The sequence below is a fragment of the Periplaneta americana genome, chromosome 6 (genome assembly GCF_040183065.1).
Source record: "Periplaneta americana isolate PAMFEO1 chromosome 6, P.americana_PAMFEO1_priV1, whole genome shotgun sequence".
NCBI classification, from domain to species: Eukaryota; Metazoa; Arthropoda; class Insecta; order Blattodea; family Blattidae; genus Periplaneta; species Periplaneta americana.
The window spans coordinates 25,781,003-25,794,333 of record NC_091122.1 but is presented as its reverse complement, the minus strand read 5'-3'; the positions used below and the strand labels follow the sequence as shown (position 1 = coordinate 25,794,333).

The following is a 13,331-nucleotide window of genomic DNA, read 5'->3' as shown; positions in this document are numbered from 1 at the left end:
GTTAGTGTTTCTAACGTGTTGGTATATGTTTTGCTTAAGTGTATTGCTTTATACATTATCTGATCCACAGAACTTTTTTTTTCTGATGTCCATCCACTTACTAGCAAGTAACTACTTTACTGCAAGTTAAAGTCTAAGTAAGTAATAATCAATTGACTCTCAAACTTTGTTTTCCGATTCTATGAAATACTGTCAGAAGTTTATTTTATATGGTAGCCTACGTCTTGATTTGTCTAACGATTTATGAATATTTATTTTTAGTGTCAAAAATATACAGAAGTTGAATATACCTTGGATTAAAATGAAATTAAGGACGGTATTAAATACACAGTTTTTCGTAACTTATTTTTGTATCTATTTTCCAAGAAGATAGGACGTAAAATTTATGATTTAAAGTTACTACAGTATAAGAAAATTATCTTCAAATTTTTATCTTCCTAATGTTTTAGCGCTCAACGATTTTCTTCTAGGCCTATATTAATACTTACTTACCGACGGTAAATAATCGATACTTCATCTATGTTTTTCCTTTCTCTTAATAGATCTAAGAAAATTATCTTAATGTTTTTCCTCCTAGTAACTTATCTCTATTTTTTTCTTATCTTAATTACCCAGAGATTCTGGTTCTTACATTTTTTAAATGCGCATAAATTACATAAATCTTAAATAAAATATATGTGCTCCATACTATATTTAATTCTTCATAGTATCGAGTTTGTAACTATTTTAGGGACAGAATCAAAGAGCAAAAATGTAACACTTCACTTCACTTCTACATCTATTTTCAAGAAAGAATAAAAGAGTAAAAAAAGTAGCCTAACACAGAAAATGCGACATAGCTAAATTAGCTTTTATATATGTTTCATAGAAAGGATCAGGGCAAAAAAATTTAACATAGAAAATGCTACAAAAATTGGCTTTCAAATGTATTTCCGAGAAAGAATCAAAGATCATAAAATGTAAATAGACAATCCGACATAAATTAACTTTTATGTAAATTTTCGAGAAAGAATCAATGAGCAAAAAAAATTACAAATAAAAAAGTTTAGGCCTACATAAATTTGGTTTTATTGGTATGCATAAGTTATGTTTTGGAGGAAAAATCAAAGAGCAAAAGTTTAACATAAAAATGCTAAATAATTCTGCTTTTAAATCTATTTTGTAGAAAGAATCGTAGAGGAAAAAATGTAACATAGAAAATCCGACATAAATTAACTTTTATATATATTTGCGAGAAAAAAATCAAATAGCAAAAATATTTATATAGAAAATGCTACATAAATTAGTTTATATATTTTCGAGAAAAAATGAAAGAGCAAAAAATGTAACATAGAAAATCCGACATAAATTAACTTTTACGTCTATTTTCGAGAAAGAATCAATGACCAAACAATTTTACCAATAAAAAGAGGCTATATAAATTTGGTTTTATAGGCCTATGTATTTTCGAGAAAGAATCTAAGAGAAAAAATGTAACATAGAAAATGCTAAATAACTCTGCTTTTTTTATCTGTTTCGAAGAGAAAAGTGTAACATAGGAAATGCTACATGAATTATCTTTCATACGTATTTATATATTTTCGAGAAAGAATCAAAGACCAAAAATTAACATGTTAAATGTTTCATAAATTCACTTTCACATAGATTTTCGAGAAAGATTCAAAGAGCAAAAAATGTAACAGAAAATGCTACATAATGTAAAAAAAAACTACATAAATTTGGTTTTATAGGCCTACATATTTTCGAGGAAGAATAAAGGAGCGAAAATTTAAAATAGAAAATGCTAAATAATTTTGTTATTATATCTATTTTTGAGAAAAAATTGAAAAGCAAAAATGTAACACAGAAAATGCTACATAAATTAACTTTTAGCTAAATGTATTTCCAAGAAAGAGTAAAAATAAAAAATGTAACACATGCTATAACTTTTGACTTCATATTTTTGAAAACGAATCGAAGAGCAAAAATGTAACCCTCCAAAAAATGCTACATAGCTTAGCTTTTATATCTGAATTCGGTAAAAATCAAAAAGCAAAAATGTAACATAAAAATGCTACATAACTTAGTTTTCGTATATATTTTAGACAAAGAATCAAGAACCAAAAATTTAACATTTAAAATGCTATGTGTCCACCAGACATTCAACCTAGGTTTCAATTTTTATAAAATATCTCAAAGAAATTTACCCTGAAGCTTTGGTGTGTCTAGTGATTTCTCCCTCCGTGTTGTATCATAATTATGAGCAAATTTTTGTCTTTATGGCCACAAATGACTTTATTGAAGCCATTAGATTTAACAGTTTCAATTATTCATTTTATGAAACTTGTTTCTATATTTTACAGACATGAATCAGAAACTGTAAAAATATTGTAATTTAAAATAATTATTACCAAATACTAACACAGAATATTCCCCTGCATTATCATCAATTTTAGTTTTCGTGTGTAATTTACGGAACTTTTTCTCTTTGGATATTTCACTGTTCTAATTTCGAGAAATGCTTTTCGTGAAAGTTTCACATATAAAGGCTATCTATTTATAAAATTTTGAACACATTGTACTTTAAATTATATTCACGTATAAATTAAAATCCTTTAACCGCGAGATATAAAAATATCTTTATTATTTTTTTAATTAATTTCTTTTCTCTAGAATAAATAAACATTCTCGAAGGTAATCGTCTTTCTTTTTTGTCAACACATCCGTACCGACACAAAATCCAGATAACAAACCCATTTCTTCCTCACATCTAATCTACATTATATCAATATAATTTTCCGACTTTCAATATAACCCTAAACAAAATTCCCACATATAAATAACAAACTTTTTCTTGCTTCAGTTGTTTTCGCATTTGTAGCAAAGTTCGTAACACTTACAAAGGTTTGCGAATAGAATATTGCGACACTTTATGCCATACGGTTTTAAGTGACGCTTCTACTATTGTGCTAACCATTTTTTTATTTATTATTAGAGAGTTGAATTTAAATTAAACTTTGTTTTCAAGGCATTGACTTCTAATATAATTTATCATTCTATGTATATGTATGTCTATCATCGTAGAAGGGTTAAGCTTATCTATAAACCAGTATTTCCTGAATGAATAATTAAGACGATAAATTTGAAAAAGAAAACACGGCAAAAGGTGTATGTCCTTGCATGGGGTCTCTTACTTTGTGTTATTACCTACGTGAGCCCCAAGCCTGCAGGTTACTTCTCTCACTTCGAAGAAACATCGTTCCATTGAAATAATTACAAATGAAACATGAAAAGCACAATTGAGGACCGTTTTTGCAAAACTTGCTAATTGAAAAAAACTAAATTTTACAGGAGAGACAAAACACTATAGTAAGCAAGTTTTGCTGTAGCCTATGTCTCACTTACAGCAGAAAGCAAGTTTTGAAAAAACGATCACACTTTGACATACTACAATGAAGAGAAATAACCCAATTTCACTAAGACGCTTTGAACATCATGTAGAGGCCTGCCTTATGTTAACGAATCCATCAAAATCTCAATTTTGCAAATTTTGCAGTTAGCAAGTTTTGCAAAAACGGTTCTCAATTCAACATAGAACAAAAGAACGCAGCCTGACAGTTGCAAGGAAACTGAGTAGTTCTCGAACTCGAGACCTTTCCATTATTTTACTAGTTTCATGTCTAAATATTCAAAGATTGTGAACAGTAGCAATATTTCTCACGAAACTACTTCTAAATATAACTTAATTCGGGTCCCGACCTCTAAGAAAACAATTCTCTGATACATTAAGTTACAGCATAGGCTAAGCGTAGACTATACTAATCGCTATTTTCAAAATCATCTGTAAATAAATTATAGACGTAATTTTTAATATTATAAATGTTTCAGAGATCTGAAAGGTTATTTATAATCACAATCAGTATGCTATAGACAAAGTACCTGGGTTTGATATGCGTGCTCAAAGCTTCGAGTATCTTGTGGAGTGATAAATTAGCTAATAATACTGAAAATAACTTTCAGAAAGTAGATCACTTAATACCGTAGAAACAAATAAAGGAATTAGAGTTAAGTACAGTGTTTTAATAGACGGGTATGGCACACGGAAATATTGGGCAACTGTTTAGTTGGTGAGAAGAGCCTGTTTGTGTGAACACTTAATTTTAAACACACTGCAACACGAAGAGTGAAAGAGTAGAGCGAGGAGGAGGTGATGGGGGGGAGGGGAGAAGCCCCCAAGTTCTTTGTATGAAGATTGTATTGAGCATCACCAATCAATAGCGGAAATTACTAGACTTAGCATGAGTCATCAGTTAAAAACGGCTAATAGCTGATGGAAATCTGAATGTAATAATAAAAAAAAAAAGCTTTCAATTCCATTGCCGATCAGGACATTGCTGTCCGATCATTTAGAAGAACCGCAGAAATTCGTAGAATCTGTTACGAACCACTAGTAAAGACAACTACTTAATATAGACGCTAACATACATCTAACTTTTATGAACAGAAAGCAGATACGCCGAAAACCCGTTAAGTCATTAAATTCTTCGTCATTCTTTTGGTGATATATTAGAAAAGTACCTACTAGATAGTTTAGGTTTTGATACTTTTTTAATAGCCGTTAATTATGTTATAACGGATAGACTACAAGGGAACTGAGACACGCTACAGCTGTACTAACTACTAGACGCAGTATCTCGATATCGCCCACGCTTGTAACAAACAATAGCGTCAATCTCAAACTCGTTGATTTTCTGTGTGAAGAACAAACACTTGTCGTGCTTTGCAATTGGACATTTCACATACTGCTCAATGATCTCGCCAAAAGATTCTCGCAATAAACGATCAAATAAACGCAGGAATTGTAGTCTAATGTCATAGCAACGAAGAAAAAACGACTGCGTAACTGCGAAAGAAGCTAATAAAAGTAGTAAAATAGCTGCTGTCGATTTCTATGTATAAAAGAAAATGTGATAAGCGATGGTTACTATGACGACAATACAAAAAACCGCAAAAGAATTGACAATCGAGTAAGGGATAGTTTGTCGACGTTTGCAGCGAGCGGTTGCTATAACGACAATCATTGTAATCTCAAAATAAATGACTATCGAATAAATGTAGCAATACAAATGACTGTAAATTTCCGTAACAACGGAGAAAAGATTAACGAATGATTGTCGTGACGGCAATGAAAAAGCGAAAAGATTATAGAATAAATGTTGATTTTTATAATTTCGAAGATATGAAAAGCCAACAATTACTAGGCCTATGAGGTAAATGAAACCGCGAAATAAATGACTGTCAATTCCTGTAACAACGGAGAAACGATAAACGAATGATTGTCGAGACGGCAATGAAAAAGCGAAAAGCTTATCGAATAAATGTTGATTTTTATAACTCCGAAGAAATGAAAAGCCAACAATTACTAGGCCTACAAGGAAAATGAAACCGCGAAATAAATGACTGTCATATAAAGACTGTCAATTTTTAGGGCAACGAGGAAACGATAAGCGGTTACTAACACGAAAACGAAACCGCGAAATAAATGTCTATGGAATAAACGTAGTAATAACAACGACTGTCAATTTTTGTGACAACGAAGAAGCGATAACCGAGCGGTTACTATGGCGATAAAGGAAAAAGTAACAGAGGCGATCGGAGCTACCGCGGTCAATTAAAAGTATCGCACCGCTAATGGGTGGAAACATGGCCTACCGCGATGAAGTCGTGCGTAAATTGTTGTAGGTGAGTGTGTGTGTATGTTAAGGTACAAGAAACAGTTGAACCGCAAACAGCGTACAAGTATACGGAAGTGTCAACATTTACGGACAAACGGAAGGAGGTAAAGTGTTTCAATTTTAAAACTCTCTTCCACAACACAAGTATAAACTTCTAGACGACAGCGTGTATGTTAACAACGACATCAAAGGGTTAATTATGTTATTGTTAAGTGTTTGGTCGCAACTGTGGTTGCTTCGTTAATACGGCGAAACAGACAGAATTTGTTTTATATTGTGAAGTAACGGGAAAAATTACTTCGTTAGCTTCATTTACTATTAGGAATTTTGAGTTACAGCACTTTTTTCATCGGAATGTTGCACTTAATTCAGTTACAGGAACTAGGCCTACATGAGAGAAAATTCACTTTCGCAAATATTTTTCTACGATTGCAATAAAAAACCAACAATTTCTGAACTTAAAGTTGTTAAATTTAGATGGCGTTTCGATACCTAATTTTACTATCAGTTGTTTATTAACAAGACAGCGTAAAGGTGATCGAAAACATTTAAAATTCAAAGTCCTGGCATTATCTATTCCACCTAACAGGTTGTAGATCTAAACAACACCGAGTTTCTAACGGAGTCGAATGTATCTCGCTTTATATAGTGTCCAGTTTAACCGAGTGTCTAACAGTGTCACTTATATCTAATGTAATAAGATGTCAGATTTCTTACCTGCTGCCAGAATTGAGCCAACAGGTAGATCCTTTCTTTCTTGAAAAGCCAATCCATGGATTGCATAGCTTGGATATCCATGTTCCCCACCAACTTTCAAGTCTTCCTCACGGGAAGACACAGGGACAAACCGTCTATCGACACTTCTATAAATTCCACAGCCTCCGCCGCAACATCTGCAATGGCGAATATTTCAACTTCATCCATCACGAACAATAACACGAAATACAACAAATAACATCACAAACTGACCCTCCTAAACTCTCTTTCCTGTCATTGCACATTATAAGGGGCGTGGTAGTAGGTTTCTAAGAAGTAGCTTTCAGGAAAGAGAGTTAAAGTCCTTTAAAACAGACACAAAACAATCAAAATCTGTTTTGGTGTTCTGTATAACAGTCTTTATCCTTTGTATCTACGTTCAACAGTAACCCTAATACAGATCCTTAACCGAATAAACAATTGACGGACGCTTTATCACTTATAGTCTAGGTTGTTATGGTAACAATTCGCATAGAGTCTTCTTTTGTTTTAAATCAACACTTCTTAGTATTCAGATTCGTTTCTCATCTATTTTCTTCTTCCTTCTTTTGTACTATAATAATAATACTGAAAAAAAAGAAAAACAGAAGAAGAAAAAAGAGAGAGATGAGATATTTACTGACGGATAGTGGGAAGGCTTCCAGAATGAGATCACTGCCAAACTATCCAAAGTGGAGTATTATTTTTTTCTGGTGGTAGAATGTCAGATAGTCTCTTTCTGTGTGTATGGATACGATTGTTCGGGAAATGTTGAGAATCACGAAGGGAGATTTTGTTCTTGATCGAATGTTTTTCACTGAATAACACGATACGTAACTTTATCATCATTAGTTCATTTCACACACAATCTCTTGCGTTATTCTTGTCTTCAGCGCTGAAATAAGTTCATTATTTTTCTTGGAATTGTCATGATTGTTCTTTTTTTTGTGTCGGTGTTGTGTATTTCTTCTTCAACTGTTTTTTTTTCTTCTGTTATCGAATACATGAATTGCGTGAGCTGTTCGGAATCGAAATGCAGTATAACATAGTAACGGGTGAATGGCACGCAAACGCTAGCAACTCAAATGTTCGTTCGGTTCTACACATTTTTTTTCCCCCTCCCTTCCTAATCTCTCTACCTCACTTTTCGATACTGTGATATAAAAATTTCTGATGTTCTTTTTTTTATATGTACACAATTATGTCAAATTCATCAATACCTACTGCTAGTACTACTGATTTAAATAGAGTAACATTTTTCACGACTTCATTGTTGCAACGATAGTTGCCAACAAAGTTGTTCGTTTTATATTTCAACAAAATCGTTCGTCAATTTAATTATTGAACTACTTGTCATGAAATATATTCATTTCTTCTAACCTAAAGAGCTTGAAATTCTTCCCGTCCCACTTTCTATTTTCTAGCAGCAGATTTTCATACAACGCCGAAGGGTTATTTTGAAAATAAATTTAAAAAAAAGTTTTTTGTCCCCTTCTTCTGCAACAAACCATGGTTGAATGCTAAAAGGTGACGTTGACACATACATGGAATATAGGCCTACATAGATACGTACACACATACACAAACGTAGTATTCCCAAAAATTTGTTAACAATGTTATGAATTTTCTTCGAAAAAAAAAATAAAATAAAATAAACCCTTGGCATTGAATCTAATGGTATGTGAATTTTTTTACTTGCAATCACCCAAGACTTCTACAGACGACAAAGTTCAAGTCTCAGTGTTAAAAAGAGGAAAAAAGTTGTTTATATACTTTTGATGAAAAATACGTAATTTTTGCTACTTTTAGACGTAAATTTCGTGCACAGTTGTAGGCCTACGTATTGTTGTAAGTAATTATACAAGTTCTCGCTATGACATCGTTTTTTTTTTTTTGCCAGTATGATACTCGCTGATAGAGTTTAAAAAATTATCTTGTTTTCCAATACATCACACGTACGTATTTAAGTCCCATTCACATATGATAGTTCTCTATCTCCAGCAACACAACAACACTCAAAATTGTTCTAAGTCCATAATGTCCATGATATGTTTTACAAAATCTCTCTAGTCCATCACATCAGCTAATTTTTTTCAACGTCCACGCGACTTTATATTCGAGTAAAATTAATTTTCTTTGAGTGTATCAACCGTCTTTCAGTAGTAACTACACTTGGAACCAAAAATTCAGGACATGAGTTGATCTAGCAGAATCCGATATCGAACTTTTTATGTGTATGCATTTTCTCTCACTCGAAACGCATCATCAGCTATTAAAAACACTTGCTGACGACGATGCGGTAACATCCACTGACGGAAGCTGTCACTTTTAACACAGTGTCAATTTCGGAGTGTTAAAAAAACCCGCCCACGACGTACACAACAAAAAAAAAACCCTAAAGACGACCACAGAAAAAAAAATTCACAAAAATTGTACACACGTAACACTTCACACAGGAAGATGATGGGGAGAAAGGAGATGATATTTTTTTTTCCATCGATGACAGCGGCCCATTACGTACCTCCCGACAACCGCCACCTTCTTGTTTGGCGACGATTCTTCCTCCAGAGGATGTAGAAGAGATGTCACCAGTAGCAGCAACAATCATAAACGTTGCCATCATCACGATGAAAACGCCGTCATTTCACTTTCTTTTGTTTTTTGTTGTTTATTTTTTTTTTCAGAGTTCAGTTTCCATGGAAATGTATGAAGAAGCACTTTCGTTTTTTATGTCTAGAATGTTGTTTCCATGGAAATGCGTGAGGTGACCTTGCTGCGTAAGATGGAGGAGTCTTTCAATTCAAACATGACGAATATTCCATACTGCACTTGGACACACGTGACGTCAAAAATATAACCCTCGCCCACGTGTGCTGGCGTGCGTACTGGTATCTCGCGACCGCTCTGTGCAAATCCCTCCCTCAGACTGACTGACAAGTAGTCTCTCGACCACGGCGCACGGCGGAGGCAGGGTGGGGGGGCGACAGCGGTGGGGAGAGGGGGTAGGGGAGGGCAGGCCGGCACAGAACAAGACGAAGACAGAGACTCACACCCTCTCCACCCCTCCGAGGGACAAATCCTTGTGCCCTGCTCCTCTCTCTTGCACCGCGCCGAAAGGAAGCGGAGCGCTCCGCCTTTTCGAAAGAGGCCTGCTGTACAGAGCTGCCACCTTGCGGCCGAGAAAGGAAGCTCACTGCCACAATCGCAGACCCCAAAGCCTTCGCCGCATTCGGGGGGACCCAACCAATAACCTACCAAAAAGGACAGACCGGCGTCAAGGGGGAAAGAAGAGGGGGGGTGACAAGAGGGGGGGGGACACAAAACGGGCAGTAGGAAGAAAATCGAACGTAGCGCAGGGCTCCTCTGTATTGTATGTTATGCGCACCGTTTTTCTGTATCGTCCTCTCTCGCCTTCAATCTCACAAACCCCGCCGCGCCGGGGATCTCCTATCCTCGTGCCACTGTTCCTTTCTTTTTTACCCTTTTTTTTTTTTTGTACTCTCAGCGCGCCGACGCGGGGGCGGAGGGCGGCCGGTGTCCACCTCGTGTGTGTGTGTGCGTGCGTGTGTGTGTGGGCCGCCACTACCACGAGACCCCCCCGGTTCTGGGGCCGGTAAAACTCGAGGAGCCCGGACGCTGCCTGTCGGTGTTGGCGGGCGACGAGGCCTCGGCGGCCGGCTGCAGCACCCCGACGGCAGCGCGGGAACGCCGGCCGCACTGACGTGAGTTCTTATTGCCGCCCCACCCCTCCTCCGCCGCCGAGACATCCTTGCGAATTGAGATTACTTTCGTAACTTGCTTCACTGGCACACAGCAGAATCAAAACAAAATTCTACCTTATTCAAAATCTTCATTGAAAGTGATACCAACAATCCTTTCCTTGGCAACGAGATATTAGCTTATTCAAAATTATCATTGAAAGTGAAAGGCCTATCAACAATAGTTCCCTTGCAACGAGACCTCAGTTGATTCAAATTTATAATTGAAAGTGTCAACAACAATCGTTTCCTTGGCGACGGGATTTTAGTTGACTCAAATTTATCATTGAAAGTGATACGAACATCGTTTCCTTGGCAACGAAATTTTAGTTGATTTAAATTTATCAAAGCAATATAAACGATTTCCTGGGTAACGAGATTTTAGTTGATTAAAATGTATTATTGAAAGTGATATCAACAATCGTTCCCTTGCCAACGAGATTTTAATTGAATCAAATTTATCATTGAAAAGTAGTATCAACAATTTCCTTGGCAACGAGTTTTTAGTTGATTAAAATTTATCATTGAAAGTGATACGAACATCGTTTCCTTGGCAACGAAATTTTAGTCGATTTAAATTTATCAAAATAGGCCTAATATAAACGATTTCCTGAGTAACGAGATTTTAGTTGATTCAAATTTATCGTTGAAAGTGATATCAACAATCTTTTCCTTGGCAACGAGATTTTAGTTGGTTTAATTTTATCAAAGTAATATCAACAATTTTCTAAGTAACGAGATTTTAGTTGATTAAAATTTATTATTGAAGGTGATATTAACAATCGTTCCCTTGGCAACGGGATTTTAGTTGACTCAAATTTATCGTTGAAAGTGGTATCAACAATCTTTTCCTTGGCAACGAGACTTCAGCTGATGGAAATTTATTATTGAAAGTGATATTAACAATCGTTCCCTTGGCAACGAGATTTTAGTTGACTTAAATTTATTAAAGTAATATGAACGATTTACTGGATAACGAGATTTTAGTTGATTCAAATTTATCTTTGAAAGTGTCAACAACATTCGTTTCCTTGGCAACGAGACTTTAGTTGATGGAAATGTATTATTGAAAGGGATATTAACAATCGTTCCCTTGCCAAAGAGATTTTAGTTGATTTAATTTTATCAAAGTAGTATAAGCAATTTCCTGGGTAACGAGAATTTAGTTGATTGAAATTTATCATTGAAAGTGTCAACAACAATCGTTTCCTTGGCGACGAGATTTTATCTGATGGAAATTTATTATTGAAAGTGATATTAACAATCCTTCCCTTGGCAACGAGATTTTAGTTGACTTAAATTTATTAAAGTAATATCAACGATTTACTGGGTAACGAGATTTTAGTTGATTCAAATTTATCATTGAAAGTGATATTAACAATAATTTCCTTGGCGACGAGATTTTAGTTGACTCAAATTTATCATTGAAAGTAATATGAACATCGTTTCCTTGGCAACGAAATTTTAGTTGATTAAAATTTATCAAAGTAATATCAACGATTTCCTGGAATACGAAGTTTTAGTTGATTTAAATTTATCAAAGTAATGTAAACGATTTCCTGGGTAACGAGATGTTACTTGATTCAAATTTATCATCAAAATGGTATCAACAATCTTTTCCTTGGCAACGAGATTTTAATTAAATCAAATTTATCATTCAAAAGTAATATCAACAATTTCCTTGGCAACGAGATTTTAGTTGATTAAAATTTATCAAAGTAGTATCAACAATTTCCTGGATAACGAGATTTTAGTTGATTGAAATTTATCATTGATAGTGGTCTCAACAATCGTTCCCTTGGCAACGAGACTTTAGTTGATGGAAATTTATCATTTAAAAGTAATATCAACAATTTTCTCGGCAACGAGATTTTAGTCCATTCAAATTTATCATCGAAAGTGTTAACGACAACCGTATCCTTGGCAACGAAATTTTAGTTGATTCAAATTTATCAATGTAGGTGATATTAACGATAGCTTCCTTTTCAACGAAATTTTAGTTGATTGAAATTTATCATTGAAAATGTTAACAATAATAGTTTCCTTGGCAACGAAATTTTAGTTGAATAAAATTTATCAATAAGGTGATATTAACAATCATTTACTTTTCAACTAGATTCCAGTTGATTTAAATATATCATTGAAAGTGTTAACAACAATCGTTCCCTTGGCAACGAAATTTTAGTTGATTCAAATTTATCAATAAAAGTGTTGTTAACAATAGCTTTCTCTTCAACGAGATTTTAATTCTTTAAAATATATCATTAAAAGTGTTATTAACACTTGTTTCCTTGGCGACGAGATTTTAGTTGATTCATCAACTTTATAATTGAAAGTGATATTAACAATAATTTCCTTTTCAACGAGATTTCAGTTGATTCAAATTTATCATTGAATGTGTTAACAATAATCGTTTCCTTGGCAACGAAATTTTAGTTGATTCAAATTTATCAATAAAGATGATTTAACAATAGCTTCACTTTGAACGAAATTTTAGTTGGTTAAGATATAGGCCTATAGGCCTAATTGAAAGTGATATTAACACTTGCTTCCTTGGCGACGAGAATTTACTTGATTCAAATTTATCATTGAAAGTGATATTAACAGTAGCTTCTTTGGCAACGAGATGTTAGTTTATTCCAATTATTTCATTGCTGAAAGTGATTCAACACTCATTTCCTTGACAATGAAATTTCACTTGTTTCAAATTACTTCACCATTGAAAGATATATCAACAATCCTTTCCTTGGCAACGAGATTTTAGTTGATTAACATTTATCATTGAAAGTAATATCAATAGACTAATCATTTCCTTGGCAACGGACTTTCAGTTTATTCAAATTTATTACTGACAGTGATATCAACAATCAACAATCCATTCCTTGATTTTATTTTATTCAAAATTATCATTGAGAGTGATAGGCCTATCAACAACCGCTTCTTTGGCGACGAGATTTTAGTTGATTCAAATTTATCATTGAAAGTGTTATCAACAATCGATTCCCTGGTAACGATATTTTAGTTTAGGTGTTCGAAATTGTTATCGAATATGATATCAATAACATGGAGGGTTGTAAATTAAAATTAACAATTTTATACGCCAGTAAGCATTTAGGAGACTACA

At 34.1% G+C, this 13,331-nt stretch overlaps 1 protein-coding gene and 1 long non-coding RNA gene across 3 annotated transcripts in view; one reads left to right on the top strand and one right to left on the bottom strand.

Annotated features, from left to right (window-relative positions):
- The window catches only part of ct (homeobox protein, cut), a 693,629-nt gene extending 684,560 nt beyond the window's left edge, over window positions 1-9,069 (bottom strand). Inside the window, exons 1-2 of the mRNA XM_069829769.1 lie at window positions 8,967-9,069; window positions 6,432-6,537 (exon numbers count right to left, since the gene is read on the bottom strand). Coding sequence (XP_069685870.1) covers window positions 6,432-6,537; window positions 8,967-9,069 — 209 coding nt within the window. The remainder of the gene's footprint in view (window positions 1-6,431; window positions 6,538-8,966) is intronic.
- Window positions 9,070-9,896: 827 nt separating this feature from the next.
- LOC138701154 (uncharacterized) overlaps window positions 9,897-13,331 on the top strand; it is a 761,914-nt gene continuing 758,479 nt past the window's right edge. The window contains exon 1 of one of the 2 annotated variants that reach the window (XR_011332465.1): window positions 9,897-10,171. This is a non-coding gene — a long non-coding RNA (uncharacterized lncRNA). The remainder of the gene's footprint in view (window positions 10,172-13,331) is intronic. The other variant, XR_011332464.1, reaches the window with a different exon arrangement.